Below are 22,073 nucleotides of genomic sequence, written 5' to 3'. Positions count from 1 at the left end.
ACATATTTAAGGCATTTTTAAGTTTTCTTTTATGGTTTTATATGAACCCAAAATCAACATGTTCTTCTGCAGCAGCTGCTTTACTTACTTGACCCACATGATGGAGTTATAAAACTCGGGGTCTATGGACTCCAGGTCTTTGAGGGTGGGTTTCTTGTCCAGCATTCGCTTGTAGAACGGCAGCGTGAAGCCGGTGTCGATGAACTTTCCGTGGTACAGAGCCTGCAGGGAGAAGACTTCAACAATGTGGAAAACCGCCTGGCGTTCGCCGCTCAGTGAAAACTCAGAGATGCTCAGTAAAGGTGAGGATTCCACAGGTTTGAGTCCACAGAGTCTGGATCAGGCGAGTTATGAGCTTACTATTTTCAGAGGCCTGTGATCACACGTGAATGACATTAACCAGCTGGTGGTGTTTCTTTGGCGTTTAAAGCCAGACGGAGCGGCTTTAAGGTTACGAACCCATCGGGGCTTCAGGCCTGTGAAAAGCCAAGAGCAACAAAGACTGGACAGACTTTATTCCGGTGTTCTGACGGACCAGATCTCCGTCTCCCAGCTGCCAGACGAGAGACAGAAGGTCTCTATGCAGATAGAGGGCAGCAGAAAAAGGGTTTGGAGCACTTATCTGGGAAAGGCATCTTTAAAAAGCATGTGAGTGGAGTGCATGCTGGAAGTGAGGGAAGGCAGCTCCAGAGGGTGTAGGCTGGCAGGAAGGGTGCGGCAGTGAGGTCATGGTGTGGGAAGGAGGGCGGAGGCTGTCGGCTTCGGGACAGACGGCTGTTTGGAGCCGGTTCCACACAGAGAGACGTTTTATGGCTCTTACTGTACATTCACAAGGCTGAAACGAGGGTTTACATCGACAGAAACCACAGAAAAGTGACACCAAATGCCCCCCCCCCCACCTTTCCACTCCACCCTCAGTCACGCCACAATGACAGAAAACAAGTTTACAAGAAGAAACCAGAACTACACTGCAAACTATTTGATACTTGAGAGACTTGAAACCTTGTTTTTAGACCTAAGTTTCCAAGTCTGAAGCTGTTTTAATTTTAAACAAGCTTTTCCCAAAATCCGCTCGGTGGAGAACTTTTTGTCTCATTAGGAGATCTAGACATCTAGAAATAAGGAAATTATTAATAAATGAGTCTGAATCACTTTGCTCCATTATTTTGACAATAGAAAAACTTGATTTAAGAATTTTTAAAAAATGGGGAAAAAATGAAATTACCCAATTTTAGGTTCAAATTTAAGGATGTTATGTTTAAGTTAAATTTTAGACTTGCATTCACTGTCATTGAAAAGAATAATTCATATTTATGTTCTAGTGCTAGTTTTAGATTTTGAGGATTTAAGAAAACTTGTACACATATTCTCATTTTGTTCACATGTTGTTCTAAAATGAGTCATTTTTACTTAATACACTAGTTTGTTTTCACTGTAATAAAAAGGAACTACAACTAGAAGGAGCTGCATTCCCAGAAGGAAATGCAGGGTTGAATGCTATATTGCTAAATAAAAATGAAACTTAAAAGGTAATAATTGGCACAAAAAAAAAATCAAAATTGACCATAAATAAAGTGAAAACATCACAGTAACAAAAAAGATATGCATGTGAAAAATGCCAGTGCCAGGTATCGGACCAGCAAGGTTCTACACCAAGGATTCCAAATGTATTAAAAAAGGAGAATAAAATCCTGGAAATCCTGGAATATCTTTAAAAATTCCAGGATTTGAAGGACCAAAGTAGGTTTTGCTAACTGGGTTTGCAAGAACAAATATTTTTCAAGATTTAAGCAAAAACAAATGGAAGTAGCTCACCATGGCGATGAAGCGGCCGATGAAGCGGAAGTAGGTGAGGTGGTCGGGGTTGATGGAGGAGGCGGGGTTGATCTGGAGGCAGTAGTTGTTCTTGCCGGCGTATTCAAACAAACAGTACATGGGGTTCAGGACTTCGTGTGACAGCAGGAAGAACCACTCTCTGCAGAGCGAGAGGACAGACGGCGTTACTGCAGGGCGGAGCAAAAACCTGAAGATCATTTACGTCAGGACAACAGCTTTCATTTTCATTTAGGGAAGGGATGGAAAGCTCAACACATGTCTGGAGATAACACCATATAAGAAACACAAAGAAAAATAGAAAGTCCGAGATTCAGCAAAAAAACGAAACCTGTAAAACATGGAAGGATAAAAATAAAAAAGGAACTTTACACATTAGTGGAAAATAAAACAAAAATAAACGAAAGTGTTACAACTTTTCCAAATTCCTAAGAAAGAATTTCCCACTCTCATAAAGATTGTGTTTTTAACATGTTCTTGAGCCATTTTTCTCATGATGGAGAGCACATATAGAAAAACTTAAGACTTAAAACTGCATTTCTGAGTAATTCTTTATTCAAACCATAGTGAAAAAAAGAAAAAAAGGCATTGGAAAAAACTTGGGTGACATAGAAGCTACTACGGCAAGCCACAAGCTCCCTGCTCCGCTCCATCTTGATGCATCCACCAGACAAATAGATCTGTGAACGAGTTTGTTTTTCGTATTCAAGCTGACGTCTGGCTCAAAACCAAAGACTAGCTCCGATATTGCTCGCCATTTTTGTTGCACCGGTAATATTCGGTTGGGGTTGTGAGGACTGTAAGCTAACGAGAGAGCGTGCAAACAGATGGATGATGGGAAGGGAGGAAAGCTTACTCTGCACCAACAGTTCCACCTACAATTCAATTTCATATAAACTACTATTGCTCTGCAGAAACTATGTTCTAGTAAACTACACCTTTTATTTTTTTGTGGCTAAAAACGGCATTTAAAAAAAAATAATGCTGTGAACGCTTTAAAAATACATCAAGAGATGATCAGAATCAGATCAAATGTGTTAAAGTTTGTCTTGAAGCAATTCCAACGAACGACAGAGCAGAAGAATCTGAAGAGCAGATTAGACAAACTGTGGAGGAATGAATGTTAGACAGAATGAAGGCCCCTCCACCAGCAGCAGCAGCAGCGCTCCTTAAGCCCCGCCCACACCCGCGGGGGGCGTGCGGAGCGCTGGGTGTTATGGACTGACGGACGGGCTGACGGACGCAGACACCTCCCAACATCCCGTCCGTGGTTCTACCCTGTGGTAGAACAGCATGATGTCACCTACCATAGGGTAAAACCACTGACGTGACACCGGAGACAGAGACACAATGCAAAAAAACAAAAAAAAAACAAAACACCCAAAAGGGAGAACGATGAGAACACCACAAACAGAAAAAAAAATATATGCAGAGAGGAAGACCTGAAGGACAGCAGGAGGCGTGACAGGAACAGATGATGGTGGGAGGACAAGGGAGCTCCAGGAGGAGGAGGTTCTGCAACAAGCTAAAACATCCCTGTGTGGCTACAGGATGAATCTTTACACAGAAGACGCTTTTCTGCCTTCAACTCTGGCGTTTAAACACAGGGGAAGCTAACGGATGATTGCCACAAGAACCTGTAGGATCATGGATCTCCAAAAGTTAGCAAACTTTAATCAGAGCTCAGACAAATAGCAGGAGGATTACAGGGTTTAGTGTCGAACCTGATAAACCCGGTGATGCTGCATCCTGTCGCTACGGCAACAAATTGAGAAAACGCTGCCACCATCGGGTCATTAAAACAACTCCTAGTGCATGTTGGGACAACAGACTGAAATTTTAAAGCTAAAAATAGTTTAAGTCACGAGTTGATAATGAAACAAAGCATAACATAAACTTTGCGTTCATTCTCCATCACTAAACCTAAATATGTAATCTATAGGAGGAGGAGGAGGAAGCGGCAGAAGCTAAACATACACCAACACCACCCTCACCAACATCAAACATGGAGGCTTGTGTAAAGAATACCCACAGGTGGATGAGATGCAGGAAAACCAGAGAAGGCACATAAGACGACAGAATGCGAATGAAGGCTAAGGCGGAGGTGCGTTTGGATTTCTCCTCACCTGGCGATGCCGCCATAGTCAAGCCCCTCCTCCCCTCTCATGATGATGTAGAGTCGACGACGAAGATCGTACGGCTTCACATTCATGATCTGATGAAGAGAAGTGTAAAAAAAAAAAAAAAAAAGGTTACTAGTAAATTACTAGTAATTTTTTCTGTTAGAAGTAACAATTGTTTTTCAAGACAAAACATATTGAATGATCTTGAGTCATTTGATTTTAAAATACATCAAATTTTTAAGTGTATTATATTATTTTATGCATTTTAACTGTAATTTGTGTTTTTTTTCCTCTTGTAGAGCACTTTGTGACTGCTGTCTGTGGTACTTACCAAATATCTATATCATTAGAAATTTGCCTGAGTTGTGGATGGGACTGTTAGCATAGAGTGCCCCGCCCCCCCTTCCTATCACCCTTATCCGATAGTTCTCTGTTCACTCTCTATCCTGCTAGCTTACAGCCCCTCACATCCGTAATCCAACATGACCGGCACAACAAAAATGACAATATATGTCCTCCACATAATGAGAAAAATGCCAAAGTTTTAAAGTAAACATACATTTATGTATATGAATTTATGTCCAATTCTCATCTTACTTTTAGAAAAAAAAGGTTTAGAAATAAGGACTGTTGTAGCACGAGGAATAGCACAGGATTTTTTTTTTGGGGGGGGGGGGGTACTTTATTTTAAATCATGTTTTGAAATATTTCCAGTTACAAGAGCAATCAATATACCTGACAATGAGTGTCTAACCCATCTTCAAAGGCCAGAACATCCTAACTTATTTGAAGATGAAATCTTAACACAAATTCACTATTTCCATTGGCACTTTTAAGCGAAAAACATCTCATACTCTGCTTTTTTCTTCAGTGTATGATTTTGAAAGCGGACAAGAGAAAGGAAAATGAAACTTGACGTCACTTGTTTAGTCTATGTTCAAATCCTAGAGTAGTTTTCAGTCTGACCTGCTGAAATGAATCCTCAAACAGCGTCTGTCTGGACACGGAGATCTTCACGTGGCTTGGCAAGGCGTTGGACTGCAGGGCAACAAGAACCACGAGAGGGTAAGAGTTAAACATATAAACACACACACACATATCTATATATCCATATATCTATATATATATATAGATATATATAAGTATATTTATATCGAGTTGCTGCTACAGTTTGACAGGTGTGCGTAAGAAAGTGACCAGTGAGTCCACTCACTGAGGCATGTAGCCAAGGTCAAGACGGTCTGCTATAGTTCAAACAGAGCATCAGAACCAGGAAGAAAGGTGGTTGAAGTGACTTTGAACGTTGCATGGTTGTTGGTGCCAGACGGGCTGGTCTGAGGATTTCAGAAACTGCTGATCTTCTGGGATTTTCACCCACAACCATCTCTGGGGTTTACAGAGAATAGCCCCAAAATGAGATCAGAGGAGAATGGCCAGACTAGTTCCAGCTGATAGAAAGATAACAGGAACTCAAAGAACCACTGGTTACAACCAACAAAGCCTGGTGCCACCGCCACAGTCTACCAGAGTACTGTTGCTGACCATGTCTATCCCTTTCTGACCACAGTGTACCATCTTGTACCAGCGCGGTGTCATAAAGCTGGAATCATCTTAGACATGATGATGCGTTCACTGGACTCAAATGGCCTCCACATTCACCAGATCTCAACCCAACAGAACACCTTTGGGACGTAATGGAACAGGAGATCGGCATCATGGGATGTGCAGCCGACAAATCTGCTGCAACTGCGTGATGCTGTCATGTCAATATGGACCCACCTCTCTGAGGAATGTGTCCAGTACTTTGTTGAATCAATGCCACCAAGGATTAAGGCAGTTCTGAAGGTAAAGCGGGTCCAGCACGGTACTAGCAAGGTGTTCCTAATAAAGTGGCAGTCCGTTTGTGCCTTCTATTTCTTTAGTAAGATATTTTCACTACATATTCATTTCAAAATAAAATAAATGGAGTCTGTTGATTTTTATTCTCCTCTCACATTGACAGTCTAACAGGTTTTAATAATTTTTTAAAGGATAATAAGTGTTCAATTTATAATTTATCCAAGAATAAATTAGGACGTGATCCTTTTGCCTCAAATAACAAAAAAAAAAGTAGTATTTTTCTGCTTGGAGGAGGCAAAACAATCAGTGAGAGCAGATCCAGACAACAGCAGCTGACTCCTAAAATAATATGAGGTATATAAAAAAATTAAAAATAAAAGGACTTGGAAAAGAGTTTCTGTGCTGTACCCAAGAGCCAGAAGAAATGTGACCTAAATTCAGGCCTCTCCTCTGCTGAAACCGCAGCACCAAAGCAGCTACCATCAGCGGCCTGCTTTTCCATCTTTTCAGGATGTTGACATTTTAAACGGACAAGCAAAGCACTACTGTTTTGTTAGTGTGCACAGCTGCTCCGGGTGTTTTTCTCCACATTGTTCACATGCGAAACAATCCTCTTTCCCCGTATTTTCCCCTCTTCTTCGAAAAAAACAACCTCAGCCAATAAATATATATATATTTTTATATTGAACATTGTTTGGTGTCTGCGGACTCTTTCAACACTTACATGACACAGGAAACGGAACTGGTGGTATTTCCACCTAAAGCTGCGATCGTATGCTCCGGGTGAGCCGCCCTGCCGTGACCTGCACACACACACAAGCAAAGAAAAATAAAGTTTTCATGAAAAAAATCGTGAATATATAAGATAACAGTCGGCTTGTTTAAGAAACCCTAATGATGCTGGTCGCATGGTCATTCCATGCTTTGTGCTCTAAATGACAAAAGGGATCGTCTGAGCAGAGTGAGCTGAACACGGCTCTGCAGCTGTGTTAGTATAAGCTGCACCAACTCTGCACACACACAGACACGCAAACCCCATATGTGCTTCGTCAGCAGCAGAAAAGCAAAGAGGCAGAGAAAAAGAGAGTTGGATGATGGGAAGGAGGAGGAGGAGGAGAGTGAAATCAGGAGGAGGAAAGAAAGAGGCCTCTAATGTGCTGGCTTTGCCATTGCCAGGTTGCCAGGCACATCTCGGTTTGGGTTAGGAAACGGAGACCGCGGCAGCAGCAGAGCCCTGGCCACAGACTCACACCGCAGCGAGATCCAGAGGAACAGCGGCGAGGGCTTCTTCTGCCGCCATCGGGCCTAAAAATACATGCAAACATCAGCAGGAAAGGGCTTTCGTGCACATGCACAAACGGCGTACAACAGCAGCTCTGCACAGAAAAGCACAAACAGCCACACACATGCCAGCGCAGGCGGCTGTGGATCTGCTGTCGCACTTCTGCACATTCTCCTGACTTCTGCGGGGAGATTTCTGACTGCTTCAAGGCAAACGGGAAGAGCAGTGTGTTTGGATGAAGATGCTGCTAGGTTCCACACAGGAACTGATGCAGAAGTTAATCACATGCGACCCAAGGAAACCCAGCAAAGTAGCAAAAATCAATGGATAACAAATGGGCTCAATAAACTCACTAATGAAACTGGATTGAAAAAAAAAAAATTCAGCCTGAATCAAAACAACGGAGTTTGTGGATTCTATTCTTCTTCCGGTTCTGCAGGTTAGCAAGATAATAGTTACCCTGGCTCAAACCCGGGTCTGGGGTCTTTAAAGGTGGTGGTACGGGAGTTGTGGTCCACAAAATATCGTACTCCCTCCGCGGTGTACTTCATCTCCCAGCCCGGGGGCAGGGGGTGCTCCTTGATCATCCTGCAACAGGGAGAGGGCAGTGAGCACGGTCCCAGTCGGAGAGGCTCGGTAAGACGTCCTCTGCCAACCTGCCGGGCTAAAGGTCAGGATGCTAAAAACCCGAAAGCATGCATCAATCTGCCGTGATGCTTTGCTGCCAAGTTTGTGGTTTAAAGACCAGGAGAGGAGTATAAATCTCAAGGATTTTACAGGTGAAAGAAGCAGAAAAAAAATCAGTGGGTTCAAGAAAATCCTGAAGTTTTTAGATCATTTGAGTATTTCTCTGAAAGATAAATCAGCTGCACGGGAAGGTAAAATCATGCAGACTTTAAATTGACTTGGTTTGAACCCACACTCCATTAATTGGTGCAAAATAATGAGGTAAAATGTATTTGTTACTTCAATGGTCTGCAGACATGAAATGAGTCAAAGGTCAAACGGGAGAGAAAAAATCTGGATTTTTCTCCTTTTGAAATAAGTGATTCTAAGACCAACAAAAGCAAAAATGAGAAAATAAGTTGAACAGTTTGATGTGAATGCATTGAAGCAGAGTTTGTGGAAAAGAGTCCCAGTCGGGTAAATCCATCAGATGATAATCTGGAATAATCTGATCAGTGTGCTGTAATATGGATGACTCAGTCGCTGCCGTTTTATGTCTGCCAGCATCTTTCTCAGGATGACTAAACACTTAAAGCACCACCTAACAAGCAGCATGCACACACACACGCACACACACACACACGCACAAAAGTGTGCACGTGCATCCGTGGTTGAAGCGGCTCTCACCCTTGGGTCCGAGGATCATCCCACTGAGTCGTCCGTGTGTTGTGGTTGACAAAGTAGACTCTGCCGTTGTCCTGACGCTTCTCTGCAGACACACACAGGACAGGAGGACAGGGGGGGGGGGGGGGGGGGTCTCAAATGAGAAAACTCCCCACACAGACAGAAGCTGCCCGTCTGTCTTTGAAGAGGGGGGAGGAAAAAAAAAACCAAAAAGTCTCCACCATGAGAGAAAAGCGGCGTGCCGGTGTGGTATTTCGCTGCGACTCGCCATTGAACGTTTTAGTGTGCGGGAGCGCGCCTGAAGGGGGGGGGGGGGGGTGAAACGGGTGTCAGGGTCACTGGAAATGCCAGTGACTTTCACGTCTGCCCCCCGCACCCCCACCAAAAAATCTTCAGGGGATGTCCTTCTGAAAGCGTGCTGAGGTGTGCACAGCAGTCAGAGGGGGTGACCGGCGCCCCCTCCCTCAGTCGCCCTGACATCTTTTTCTCATTAACGGGAGCGTGTGGAGGGCCCAGAAACAGTGGTGCTCACATTGCAGCTAGCCTTTACACCCTCTCTGCCCCCCTTACCCTTCATTTTGAAACCCCCATCCTCTTTTTTCTTTATTGGCTACCATCTCTCCCCCCCCCCCCCCCCTAATTTCTTCTTCTTCTTTGAGTCTAATATCAACCACAGATGAAAAAGCGGCTCAGCAGAGCCCTGACTGTGAGCCAGGGGTTTGAGGTTTTGATGCACCGCAGCATGTTGAAAAGGCATCACAGACGGGGACTGGGAGCTTTTGGAGCAAACGCGCCTCAGAGGAGGAAAACGTTGATGGGACCGGAGCTGCCAGCAGATTATAGAGGACAGTGTGACATGACTCTGCTATGATCCGACAGCTTTTACTCATTTGGGAAAAGCCTGGATGATGAAGAGCCCCATCAATAACGCAGCCTCGACTTGTAGGATTAAAGGGGGTCAAGCAAAGTAATAAACGAGCGCAGAACCAAATTAAAGAAACAGCTTTTCTTCAGCTCAGTGAAAATAGAGATTAGTGGAGCGGAGAAATGAATCAATTAAAGGCTGATGTGCTGACAGCCAACTGCAAGCTGAGTGAGAAACAAGGACCATGTGGCCTGCGTCGATTCTTCTCTTTTTGAGTGTCACATATGACTTTAAAGATCTAGATTAAATAGAAAAAAGCTCCTGGTTTAAAAACATTCTCAATATTCTGCATTTCAGAAGCACCTTAACTCTATAAAAGCTTCCTCAGGGACAAATGTTGGCAAACCATGTAGGATGTGAGGGCAAAAAAAGGAAAAGAAAAAAAAAAAAAAGCACAAACTCTCTAATGACATGAAGCAAACTTACCCCATCCGGGAGGCAGCGCGCCCAGAGGGTCATTTTCCACCGGAGCACCAGACGGCTGAGGCGGGGTGGGGGAGACAGAGAGAGACAAAGCAAATCCAGTTAGGATACTTTTGCCTCCTTCCTGACTTCTTCTTCTTCTTCCCCCCGGTTCTCGCCGATTGTCCGCGTTGGAAACCATGATGTGAAAAACTTCATGTTGAGCTCAGGGATCAGCACAGAAAAGTTGGAGAAGAAGGGTTTAGAATAAAGAGTGGGAAAGTCTTTTGAGCTCTGATTTGTTTGGCTGAAGTGTGAGGAGTAGAAGATTCCTCACTGCTGCTGCGGCGGCGGCGGCGAGGAACGACTGAGGGAGCTGGCCGGCCGGCGGCTCCTATGCTTTCCAAAAACTACACGCTTGGTAGGAGGATGAAACAAAAACACGGTTCCAATGAGCTCAGTGGCTAGATGCAAGCCCCGCCCCCTCCCCTCAAGCTTCCCGCTCACCTCCTCAAATACACCTACCCCCCCCCCCCCCCCCCCTCCTCCCTCACCACCCTGGCATCCCTCCCAGCCCCACCCTCTGGCCCTCCTCCTTCATCCTGCTCTCTTCTAGTGCTGCTGTGAAAGTAGGCAGGGAAGTGTGATGTCTGAGGGAACTGAGGGAACATTCATGCTTGTTCCAGACTGGACACCCCACCTCCTAGACAGCCCCACCCACCCAAACTCTGACAAAAGGCACCTTTATTCAACCTGGGCCTGGAAACCACTCTGGGGTTTACTCAGCCTGCAGTCATACACACAATTTAAAAAAAAAAAAAAAAAAAAATGTGTGCGCACCACGATGTGGAAAGTTTGTCCGCGGAAAACAGTCTGTGAAAGCCGGCATTCTTATGTACAGAAATGAGCATGAATAAATGAGGTGCACTGGAAAAGCAGATGAAAAGATGCTTGTTGGGATGGAGCAGCAGCTGATGATTTCATGACGCCGCAGCATCGTTCAGCAGATCCACAATCTGCCCCGACAAAATCTCCACTCTACACCAAGAAAGTCAGGTTTTTGGGGTCTGGGTGGCATGAAAAGGTGGATTTTCACGAGGGTACAACGGCGACGGCGTTCTGTATAACAGCATCTCTGCCATGGAAACTCTGTGGGAGTCGGGACGGAAAGGAACGGGCCGGTTGGAGGAGCCAAAGTGGGCACAGAACAGGGTTAACGGCAGTGTGTGTGCCGCTGCCATCAACAGCCAGCAGCCCCACCCGTTAGGGCTCTCTGTGACTAAAAAAGGTAAAGGGAGAATATAATGATATAAAGACACGATGACTTCATCCTGGCTCTGACCATTCAGGCTCTTCGGCGGCTTCCAGACGGAGCAAGGAAAAGAAAGGCAGGCTGAGAAAACATGGGAGGGAGAGGAAGCAGGCAGAGAACGGCGTGTTGGCACAAATGAAAGCTGAACGCCGCTGACGGCGAAAAGGGTTCAGAGCCAAGCAGTGCAGGTGAAGATGGCTTTAAACCTGCAGCCTTTATGCCACTGACAAAACGGAACCAAAAACAAACAATTTAAACATCTCCAGAGAGTGGGTTTGTGTGAACGGTGACATCAGGAGCTCATCAGAGAAAATATTTGCTTTTTAAGTTTCCCAAAAGTAAAGCAAACCCATAAATCTGAAAGTAAAAATAAATATATACATAAAAAAGGTAAAACAGCAAATATCGTCATTTTAAGCTTCCCAACCAACAAAGATCCTCATTAATTTATCAAAGACCCACGTGTTTTTAACGTGTTCTTGTGGCATTTTTCTGATGATGGATGACATTTAGAAAGAAATTTAAGATTAAAAATTCTTAAAAAATCTGTGATTTTCTTTATTCAAATCATAGTGAATCAGGAGCAGACGAAAAAACTCATGTAAAGGGCTGTAAGCTAACGGAAGAGAGTGCAAACAGATGGATGATGGGAAATGCGCACAGGCATGCTCCGCACCTCAAGTCCTACCCACAAACTTGGTGAATTTCTGCTGAACTCCTGCCGCTCTGCAGAAACTATGTCCTAGAAAACAACTGATAATCATAATTAAAACACCAGTAGGAAGATGATGGGAGTCAATCTTTAGCGAAATACATTTCAATTAAGAAGCTTTCTCTTTTTTCAGGATCTCAAAATAAGCTAAATCTAATGAATAAATGATAAAACTAATATTTGTAACAATTTATCGTTTTAATACTATAAAATTAATGCAAACGTATTTAAAAATATCCGAAAAAGTGGTTATTAAGTAAAAAAAAACGTTGCCGGAGCTTCGGTGGGATTTGTTCTTTGTCCCTTCATGGTATAAATGTCAGAGGACGAGGGGATATGCTGACGGGTGGTGTGAGAAAATGAGTGCGTGGGTTTTCCTGTTGGGTGGTGTGATGCTAAAACACAGGACTGATTCAGGTGCTGCTGTTAGTTAGGGAGGCCCTGTTCCAGCTAACGGGAGGAGAGGAGGGAATACAGGACTCAAAGAAGGGCAGGAAACAAAAAGCAAAAAAAAGAAAGAAGCGATGGGGCTCATTGGAAAGGAGTTTTAATAAAACTACAGGTATAAAGAAGGAAATGACAAATTGAGGGATTTCTACAGAAGCGACAGGGTGATAAGGAGGGGTTAAATAGAAAAAAGTAAACGTAAAGGAGGGAAGACTGGCATTGGGGGAGGAAACGGCAGTTAAAGACTGGGGGACTGCACTCTTAATGAGCAGCAATTACGGTGCAAACATACATTTGTGCTTCTACTTCTGCAGGAACTGCAGCTACAACAGTCAATATTTTCTTTACTGATCAATGCAAAAGACGTTTGACTCGTTTAAATCCCCCAAAATACAAAAACGTTTTCAAATGGAGCACCGACTCAAATACCAAAAACCTTCAGCTGCTTTATTTTAATGTGATAAGACACAAAACAATTCCAATGATTGAAACATTTACATTCAATCAACATTCAATATAAAAGCTTTTGAAGTCTCACTCCGATCATCTTTTTATTTATTTTAACGGCATTTCCAGTGGCCTTAGAATTATGATGCCGTTTTTAGGCAAAAATCCCCCCCAAAAACTGCAATTTTCTAGGACATACTTTCTGCAGAGCACCAGAAGTTCATTAGAAATTCAACTCTGGGTTTTTTGCGCGGGGCAGTTGGCGTGGTGCAAGCCGAGCGAATTTTCCACATCACAAATAAGCTCTTTTTCCAAGACCATTTTTATGTCTGCTCCCGATTCAAAGACACAAAAATGGAATTTTAAGCTTACATTTCTCCATACATATTATCCATCATCAGAAATATGCCACAAGAACATGTTAAAAACACAGAAAACACCATTTAATTTGAAGCGGGTCTTTAAACAGACAGACAGGTCTGAAATGTTTTTTTTCACAGAAAAACTACTTAACGTCGTCATTCAATCACAGCTACAGGGGCAAAGAGCAGCCAAAGAGCAGGTTGACTTAAAAAGTAAACAGGTTGAGCATAAAACGGACTAATCTGATCCTCCAGAGGGTTCGCCTTCGTACAACCTGTGTTTGTGTGAGAGCCACAGTGCCTTACAGAGGAGTCTTGGCCCCTTGGCCCTCCCTGGTTGTCATGTGCTGCACAGAAGAAATGTTGCACCTGACCTCAACATTACAAAACTGTGAACACATGGGCTCCGACACAAGCAGGAGGAGCACATGATCTGCACTCACTCCAGCATCTACAGAACCCAGCAGCTCCAGAGGAACTTTCTCAGTATGGTTTGTTCACATAAAAAGGACCAGATTCAGCATCGGAACATCCTGCAGAGTGTGTAAGCTAGGAAGTGCAACCATGAATCAACTTAATCGATGAACTGATTTATATTCCTACGATCCAACCAGATCAATCTGTGTGAGGCATAATTGAATATACCATTATAAAATCCTTTCAAAAGGGAATAAAAGGATTATATGAATATTGGAAAATCTCATTCGAATTGAGGAACAATAGGTTTATTTTGCTAGAACAGAAAAATGTATGGTGCATTGTCTTTAATCTGTCTATCATTCCAGTCCAATGAGTGGAAACACTCAAAGACAACAGTGGGCTGAACTTTAGGAAGCTAAGATGTGAATAGTTTACTTGTTTGTTTGTACACATGTTTATTTTACACTTGTTTATCTTGAAGAAATCCAAGGAATCTGGAAAATTGCTAAATATTTCCTGGATCCATTTTATGTCAGTGAATCGGATGGTTCAAAATTCTAACATGGACAATGAATAGTATCGTCAACCACAAATTATGATATGATCTGAATCAAGTAGTTCAAATGGATGGTTACACCCCTAGTGTTAGCTAAACGTTTGGAGAGTAGAGGAAAAGTTCAGTGTCGGAGTGAAAGCATGAACCCTTTCAGCTCCTGCGTTCACACACACTGCGGTCAGAAATAGCTGCAGCTATCAGCAGCGTGGGCATTCCAAGACAGAGCAGTGTACTGTCAACAGGGAGGACAGCCTCCCCGCCATTCTCACACAGCAAGCGCAGGAGGGCGGGAAGGAAAGAAGGATGCAGAAATTTCCAGCTCTGAAAACACTCTGTTTCCATGACGCATGCGTGCAAAACTTTATTGAAATTCTAGAGATGTCACACACAAAAAAAACAACCACACAATTTCGCAATTACACTGTTTCCATTAAATCCTAACTATGTGAATAAACACAAACCAAATCACGCGATAAGTCATTAATAAAAAATGTTTTGACGATAAATGAAACATTTTTTTTAAAGTTTCCATTATGCAAATGTATTATCGCAAATCCAATTTGCGCAATTTCCTTGCGATCGCAGTTAACGCCGTCTTTTGCAAAATGTGCATCACAGGCGCCCCCTCTGGCAGGTGTGGGATATTGCAATGAAAATTATGTTTATTTATTGTGCAGGCCTAACGCAAACTCCAATACTTGAATGGAGGGATTCCGTATATCGGCCAGGGATTGATTTTCTTCAAGCTGAGAGTTTTTTCCCCTTTTTATTAAATAGTGGGACCAGAGCACAGACTCGGCGCAAATTGTTAAAACTCACAGAAAATTACAGGCAATTACAGTTGGTGGAAACCCATCTGTCACTGATGACGCAGATTACTGAACAGTTCACAGGAAAATTGCTGCAATAGAAGCTCCTCTCACTGCTGACCCACGGTGGAGCGGCAGATTTCTAGCTTCAAACTGCTGCAGATGATGTGAGCAGCCGCTATACCACGATGACAGCTACACAAAATCCAACCATCGCTAAAAACAAATCTGCATGTGTGGAAAGAAGTCTTAAAATTTCAAAAAGCATCTATGAAGATGTTTGGATTTAGTTCCCCTGGAGTTTATTCAAGCATGCAACAAAAAAGCTGCTGTAATTTATTTTATTGCTAGGATTCTTTGGCTGTTTGGTGCCAAACTAAAGCTCAAACAGAACTTTTTCTCGACAGAAGTTGAGTTTTTTTTGGCCCCCAATCAGATACCAAGTGATTTGATTTTGAGAATCTTCCAATACTGAGTCCTGATCCAATACTTTTGTAAAGCATAAAATTTTTTTTTTTTTCAAATGAATTAAGTAATTATAACTCGCTCATATCAATGGAACCATTTTTTAAAATTCAGTTGTTTTAGAGAGTGCTGAGAGTTTGGGGCGTCATCTCCCTCAGAACACCTAAAAATGCATAGAAAATCATGCCATCATCATATCAGTCCATCTTCTCCTCTAAACTGTTGATTATGACTTATACATTTTAAATTGAATGCTCTTCCTGACCTTACCCTCTGCATTTACCGGGCTTGGGACAGGCAGAAGCAGGACACTGGTTTGTGCCCTGTTGGGGTTTATTCATTTTATTGGTCTATATGACCATCTGCCTGTCCGTCCATACGGTTACAAAATGTCAATAAAATAAGGCAATAGAATGTTGTGATCCGTTAATGATATGCAGACTTCTAGCGGGTCATTTTGTTGAAATAATTAGCTTGAAATATATAGTGCAGATAAAAATAATCATAAAATAAATATTCGATCCCTGATCAGGACACAACATCCGATATTGATCGAGTCTGAAACGATGCGATTGGACCCAATCTTCAATCTTGTGATAAGATCATATCTGTGTTCATGGCAATGACGTTTCCCAGGATAGTTTTCAAACGTCTTTGAATATTTGTTTAGCTTAAAAGCCAAAAGTCCTTTTTTATTTTTTTTTAGGTCAATAGGAAATCCCAGCCTTTTTGGTTGTTATATATCTTGTGTTTTTTTAAGACTTTCGTGCACTGGTTAGATGACTTCACCCTACAGTTTCCTGAATATTCCCCCCAATGGGAATAATAAATGTTACATTGCATTGATGTGGAAGGACTAAGACAGGAAGAGCCCCATGACCCCCCCTTAGTGCTCGCCGGTGGCGGCCTGCAGTACCTGGTAGAGGAAGCGCTGGCTGAACTGGTGCATCGCGCCCTGCAGCTGGCTGCGCTGGCTCTGCCACTGCTGGTAGTTGCGCACCGACTCGGCCGTGGGCCTCTGCCACGTGGTGGTTCTGGTGTTGTGGTCCACATAGTAGAACCGGCCCCGCTGATCCACTCGCTTCTCCCAGCTGGACGGGAAACGGGGAAGGAGGGAGAAGACTTTCACAATTCAGACTTTCAAGCGTGGGTGGCTGCAAGAAAAAGCAGCTTAGAGTATGCGCTACAATTAAAAAAGGTTAAGTAAAATAAACAAAGACAAGAAAAGGAAGAGAAAAAAGAAAGGAGTTTAAGAGAGTAAAAGCCAAGAATAAGAAAACATATAGATGGTCGTGGAATTAGATGGACGAAAAGGGAAAAGGAAAACAGGACAAAGGAGATGTTGCTGTGATGGTTAAAGCTGTTTTTAGAGATTTATGTCGACGTTGCAACACTTTTTTTTAGCGTTTGTTCAAACAGAATAAAAATTCCAGGTATTTTTATGGTTTTAAAAAAAATGTAACTTCTTTTAAAAGCTTGATTTAACATTTTGACTTTGCTGACAGAAGAATTAGGTTCTGACTGACAAAAACGGCACCGCGGCGTGAGGCTGAGCACCACGACTGCCGGTGGCTTTACTCAGAGGTTTCTGAAGGTGCCGCTCTTCCTCTGAGACGGGGGGGTCTAGACAGGCACTGAGATACAGACGGCGGATGGAGAGAATGGTAGAATAAAGCCCCTAAGATCAACCCACCCCCAGATGGTTTCCATGGGCTCACCAGGGCTGCCTGCTTGTCTGCTGCTATTCTCATATCTGTGACTTAAGCGCCACAGAATTTGGGGGGAAAACAGAATGGACTTCCGCTCGCTCCCTAAAACACACACACTGCAGATAGGCGGGCATCTCAAACATGTTCTCTGCTGGCCTTTCACTAACAACCATCTGCACAGATGCTCTCCGTCTACATGACACTTTCTTTCACTTCAGGTTCAGAGTGAAAGTAAACCTTTTCCAGGTTACACCCCCCCCCCTCCCAGTGGTCCACAAACTCCAAATAGACTCACTTTTGTCAATGCAAACTCGCACACAAACACGGCCCCTGTTTTAGGGCAGAGCGACGGCGTGAGAGGAGGGCTTTTCATGCTCACGCTGGTCTGCTGGGTGAATTAATATTTGCTTTAAACCTAGCTTACATCTTTCATGGACAGTCAAGTTTGACATGCTTATTGCAAAGCAAAGAAAATTAACTTTAAATGAAATGATGAGGTCAAAAGACTTGGCGGTGCTTAAATCAACATCTCTGCAAAAACCAAAAACTAACTGAGCTTAACCAGAAACAATGACAGAAAAAACATCTCTGCTTCAATCTGCTCATTCTCTTGGAATTTATTTTGAAAATATTGTTTTATTCCTGGTTTTTAAGTTTAAAACACAACTAGAGGCTTGGTTTAGCTTTCAAAATAAAAGCATTAAAACTTGTTAGGAAAAAATAAAGTGTTATGAGACTTAGTTTAAAAATCTAACTATCTAAACTATCCAAGGACATCTTATTTAGCCATGTTGCTTTAAAAAAAAAATCCAAAACTGTTTTGCCATTTTAGAAACAGTTTGATGTCTTTTGTGGCTTTGCCTGAAAAATACAAACATCCAAGTTTCAAATTATGGTTATTGACATCGATGCTAAAATAAAGTAAACACACTTCCTGATTTTAAAGTCATGTGACTCCATATGTAAAATGTTAAACCACCACTATGATCATCTTTTGATCTGTTTTCAAAGCGTTCCCAGCGTCTTATAATTAATGCCGTTTTTAGGCGAATTCAAGAAACCCAAGTTGTTTTTTAGGACACAGGTTATGCAGAGCTGAAGTAGTTCATTAGAAATATTAACTACATATATATGAGTTTTGGAAGGGGGCGTTGGCAAGCCCGGACCTCTTTCCCTCCCCATTGTGAGCGGAGCAGCTTTTCTGGGACAAACTTTCTGCAAAGCAGCAGGAGTTCATCCGAAATTCACCTCTGAGTTGTGGGCGGGACTGTTGCCGCAGAGTAACCCCTCTGTCTATACTGCTAGCTTATAGCCCCTCACAACAAACAGGTGAGCTATATTGAAGCTATCCAGCAGTACAGTTTAGATCCAGATTCCAGCCCAGACGAGGACGTACACGTATCTATTTGTATGCAAATGGATGCATCAGGATGGAGCGGAGCACGGGGCTTGTGGCCTGCTGCAGTAGCTTCGTCGTCACGCCTACAAACTTTTTCGGTAACGCTTTCTTTTACAGTACAGTACTTACAGTGTACTTAAGTGGTATTTACATGGTACTTATTGTGAAACTACTAGGTACTTACAGGGTGTATACATGGTACTTTTTATGGAACTTACTGGGTACTTACATGGTACAAAATAGTAAAAAGGAGCATTCCATAGAACAGATTTTTTTCATATTATTTATCTTGCACGGTGGCGCAATGGTTAGCGCCCTTGCCTCACAGCAAGAAGGCCCCCAGTTCAAGTCTCTGCTGGGGGACCTGCAACAGAACGTCAATGGGGGACCTTCTCTCTGGGGTCTCTGGCTTCCTCCCACTGTCCAAAAACATGCTTCATAGGTCAATTGGCAACTCTAAATTGCCCCTAGGTGTGAGAGTGAATGTGATTGTGGCCCTGCGACAGACTGGCGAAGAGTCTGTCCCCTGCCTTCGCCCACAATTGGCCGGTAAAGGCTCCGGCAGCCCCGTGACCCCGAAAGGGACAAAACAGTAGAAAATGAATGATGAATGAATTATTTATCTTTTCTTCCATAGTTTTGTGTTGTTCCAGGAATGATTCACACTCCTTTACATGGCTTATGAGTTTGTCACCGAACGTGAAAACAGGAAATGGCCCCAGATCCTCACCTTGTTTTGTTGAGAATTTAAAACAAATTTCATTGTGATGACACTTTGTATGCTGCAGAAGTGTATCATATTAAAGATTGTTGTTTTCACTGCTGTCTTTTTTTTCTTTAAATTTACCACATGTTACAAGAAGTAATCAGGCCAGAATATGCAGTTACTTCACCTTTACCAACAAGTTAGCAGTGTTTCATTTGGTAAGGTCAGAAGACCAAGTGTGTATGTACACTGTACGGGAAGGCAATACATGAACACACCCAGCATTTAGTACTGAAAGTACCAAGTAATAGAGTGGAAATAGGGCTGACTTTCTTTTACAGTCAGGTTTTATTGTATTTAAGGGGTAGTTTCTGTGGTAAATTCATTGCAAAACCATGAAAGATACGAGTGCAGACTTAAATTCAAGGTACTTTATTTGTACTTACCTTGTTCTTACATGTGGTAAGTACCACAAAAGACACCTTTGCACAACATGTAAATACCCAGTAAGTACATTATAAATACCCATTATGTATCACACAAGTATGAACCAAATAGTACCACATAAATAAACAGCAAGTACCATGTAAGTACCAAGTAGACACAAAAATGTACCATGCAAGTACCCAGTAAGTTCCATAAAAAGTACCATGTAAACACCCTGTAAATACCCAGTAGTAACACAATAAGTACCATGTAAATACTACTTAAGTACACTGTAAGTACTGTACTGTAAAAGAAAGCGTTACCACTTTTTCCCCAACAGTCTTTTTCCGTCTGCTCCTGATTCTCAATGATTTGAATAAAGGAACCCTCAGAAATGCAATTTAAAGCTTATTTTTTCATCATTATTCATCATTAGAAAAATGCCCCAACAACTGATTAAAAACCCCAAAAACACAATTTTCATCTGAGTTGGTCTTTTAAAGAGGACCGAACAGAAACCTGCCCCTGTCGAATGAAACAAGTTACCTATAGAGCCACGGAAAACCTAGATATTATATTAGATATCTCCCACTTATGACAAAAAGTCCATGAATTATAACTTTTTTTATCACAATATTTTTCTTTCTTTGACGCCTCTCTAATTCTGCATGAACACAATGTCCAAAACTGACATTTCAACAAGATTTTAAGTATCAACTTGTATCTTAGGGTTTTTAAATACCATAAAGATGCCACCGATATCTGATCAATCTGTGGAAGACAAAATAAAAAGCCAAATAAAAAGCCTCGTGCATGAATTCAAACCAAGAAAATACACTACCATGTAAAGTTGATTTATTTAAGACAAATGTTTTGGTGCTATAAAGCAAAAATAGATTTCATTAGATAATTTGTTAGATCTCAGACTGAGTTTGCTTTAACGCAGAACAAAAACGGCAACATCTGGTTTTTGTCTTTTTGCTAAACTGAGGGATTATCTGAATCTGCTCCTCCACAGTGACTCTCAAAAGTCCAGCAGCAACGTAAATATAAGGCTGGAGCTCATTTTCGCAGAGTAGGACCGGGTCCACTTGGCTTTTTCTGTCATTAGAAGATGATGAGTGACAGCTCCTGACATGCAAGAGCACGATGGGAGGATCACCCTGCAGGTTTAGGGAGGACACGCATTTATTCTGACAGTCAGCAATGCTGCTCTTGATCATTTCTTAAACAGAGCAGCCCTACATCAGATCAGATAAGCTCCCAGCTCATGTAAGAGAGGCCGACTCAGTTTCTACATTCAAAGTTAGACTGAAAACATTCCTCTTTGGACAGGCTTATTGTCAGACTAGTTAGTATTCAGAGCTTATTTAACATAATGTTTATGTGTTGAAATAAAAATTATTAACAATAAAGTTGTTAGTAGGCTGCTAGAAGTTGAAGCTGGGGTAACTATGGTGCACTGGGGTTCTGTCCTCTTTTCTCATCTACTTCTACCCTTCCTCTCTTCTCCATTCTTGATCATTATTCATCATTTAGTTCTCCATGCCTCTGTTTGGTGCAGTGCGATTCGTGTATTGTCACTCTTTCCCTCTCCCCTCCTGGGGAGTGGGAGTGCTTCCAGACTCCAGTTGGCTCGTCTCTGCTCTGTACTTGGCCGTGTACCTCTTCTCTGCTCCTGCTCCTACACCTGGCTGTGGATCCTGCCTCCGACTCGACTCGCGCCCCCGAATTTCCCCCCAACTCCAGCTGGATGAAGCTCGTCTGCTGGACTTTATATATGTAGTTGTAGAGTTAGATAAGTTAATTCTTCTCCAAGAGTTCTGGTAAATCGCCTGTCCGTCCTGGGGGAGGATCCCTCCTTCCTGAGGTTTTTTCCGGAATCCGTTTTTTTAGGAGTTTTTCCTTACGGCGAAGGGGGGTCTAAGGGCAGGGATGCCGGTAAGCTTAGTCTGTTGTTTAGTTCAATTTAGTATTTTCCTATTGAATTCTATGTATTCATGATCCTTTTGAGTTCATGTTTACCCTTTTCAATTACCGATACGAAGCCCATCGAGACGACTGTTGATGTGAATTTGGGCTATACAAATAAAACTGAAAATTGATTTGAATCAGATGTGACATTTATCTGAAGTTCCTGACTGCCATGAGCTGTGGTCCTGCAGGCCATTCCTTCATATTCTGACCTATAGAGCAGCTTGCAAGAATTGTTGGTTGTGTGAATGTGTCAGAGCTGTCAGCATGCAGAAAGATTATGGCAAATAAAAAATAAAAAACATCTGCAATTTATCAACACAAGCACTGATTTGAAAAAATCTGCTCTACTTGAAGTCTTTAAACCTAAACGATTTGTGGTGAACAACAGTTTATTAATACGGTAAAACATTTATTATTGCAAGTTTATTTCCATTTCTGTATTTAGCATAAAAAAAGGTTTTGACTGTTTGGTCGTTCATAAAGAGAGAACATTTCCGTCGCGTCACTTGATGTTAAAAAAAACAAAGATTCCAATTCCAAGAATAGATTTTTATTTTCTTTAAAACTAATAT

At 42.3% G+C, this 22,073-nt stretch overlaps 1 protein-coding gene and 1 non-coding gene across 5 annotated transcripts in view; both read right to left on the bottom strand.

Annotated features, from left to right (window-relative positions):
* wwp2 (WW domain containing E3 ubiquitin protein ligase 2) overlaps positions 1-22,073 on the bottom strand; it is a 59,876-nt gene that overhangs the window by 5,595 nt on the left and 32,208 nt on the right. For 3 of the 4 annotated variants that reach the window (XM_023956034.2, XM_078949004.1, XM_078949003.1), the window contains exons 10-18: positions 16,201-16,375; positions 9,779-9,833; positions 8,431-8,512; positions 7,537-7,665; positions 6,520-6,598; positions 4,923-4,994; positions 3,960-4,048; positions 1,816-1,975; positions 89-222 (exon numbers count right to left, since the gene is read on the bottom strand). In XM_023956034.2, the coding sequence (XP_023811802.1) occupies positions 89-222; positions 1,816-1,975; positions 3,960-4,048; positions 4,923-4,994; positions 6,520-6,598; positions 7,537-7,665; positions 8,431-8,512; positions 9,779-9,833; positions 16,201-16,375 (975 nt within the window). The remainder of the gene's footprint in view (positions 1-88; positions 223-1,815; positions 1,976-3,959; positions 4,049-4,922; positions 4,995-6,519; positions 6,599-7,536; positions 7,666-8,430; positions 8,513-9,778; positions 9,834-16,200; positions 16,376-22,073) is intronic. The other variant, XM_023956035.2, reaches the window with a different exon arrangement.
* mir140 (microRNA mir-140) lies at positions 3,081-3,175 on the bottom strand. Its single transcript, NR_107098.1, has one exon. It is a non-coding gene; the product is annotated as a microRNA mir-140 (primary transcript).

The sequence above is a fragment of the Oryzias latipes genome, chromosome 6 (genome assembly GCF_053564925.1).
Source record: "Oryzias latipes strain Hd-rR chromosome 6, Olatipes_Hd-rR_3.1".
Classification (NCBI taxonomy): Eukaryota; Metazoa; Chordata; class Actinopteri; order Beloniformes; family Adrianichthyidae; genus Oryzias; species Oryzias latipes.
This window is presented reverse-complemented; position numbering and strand designations above follow the sequence as displayed.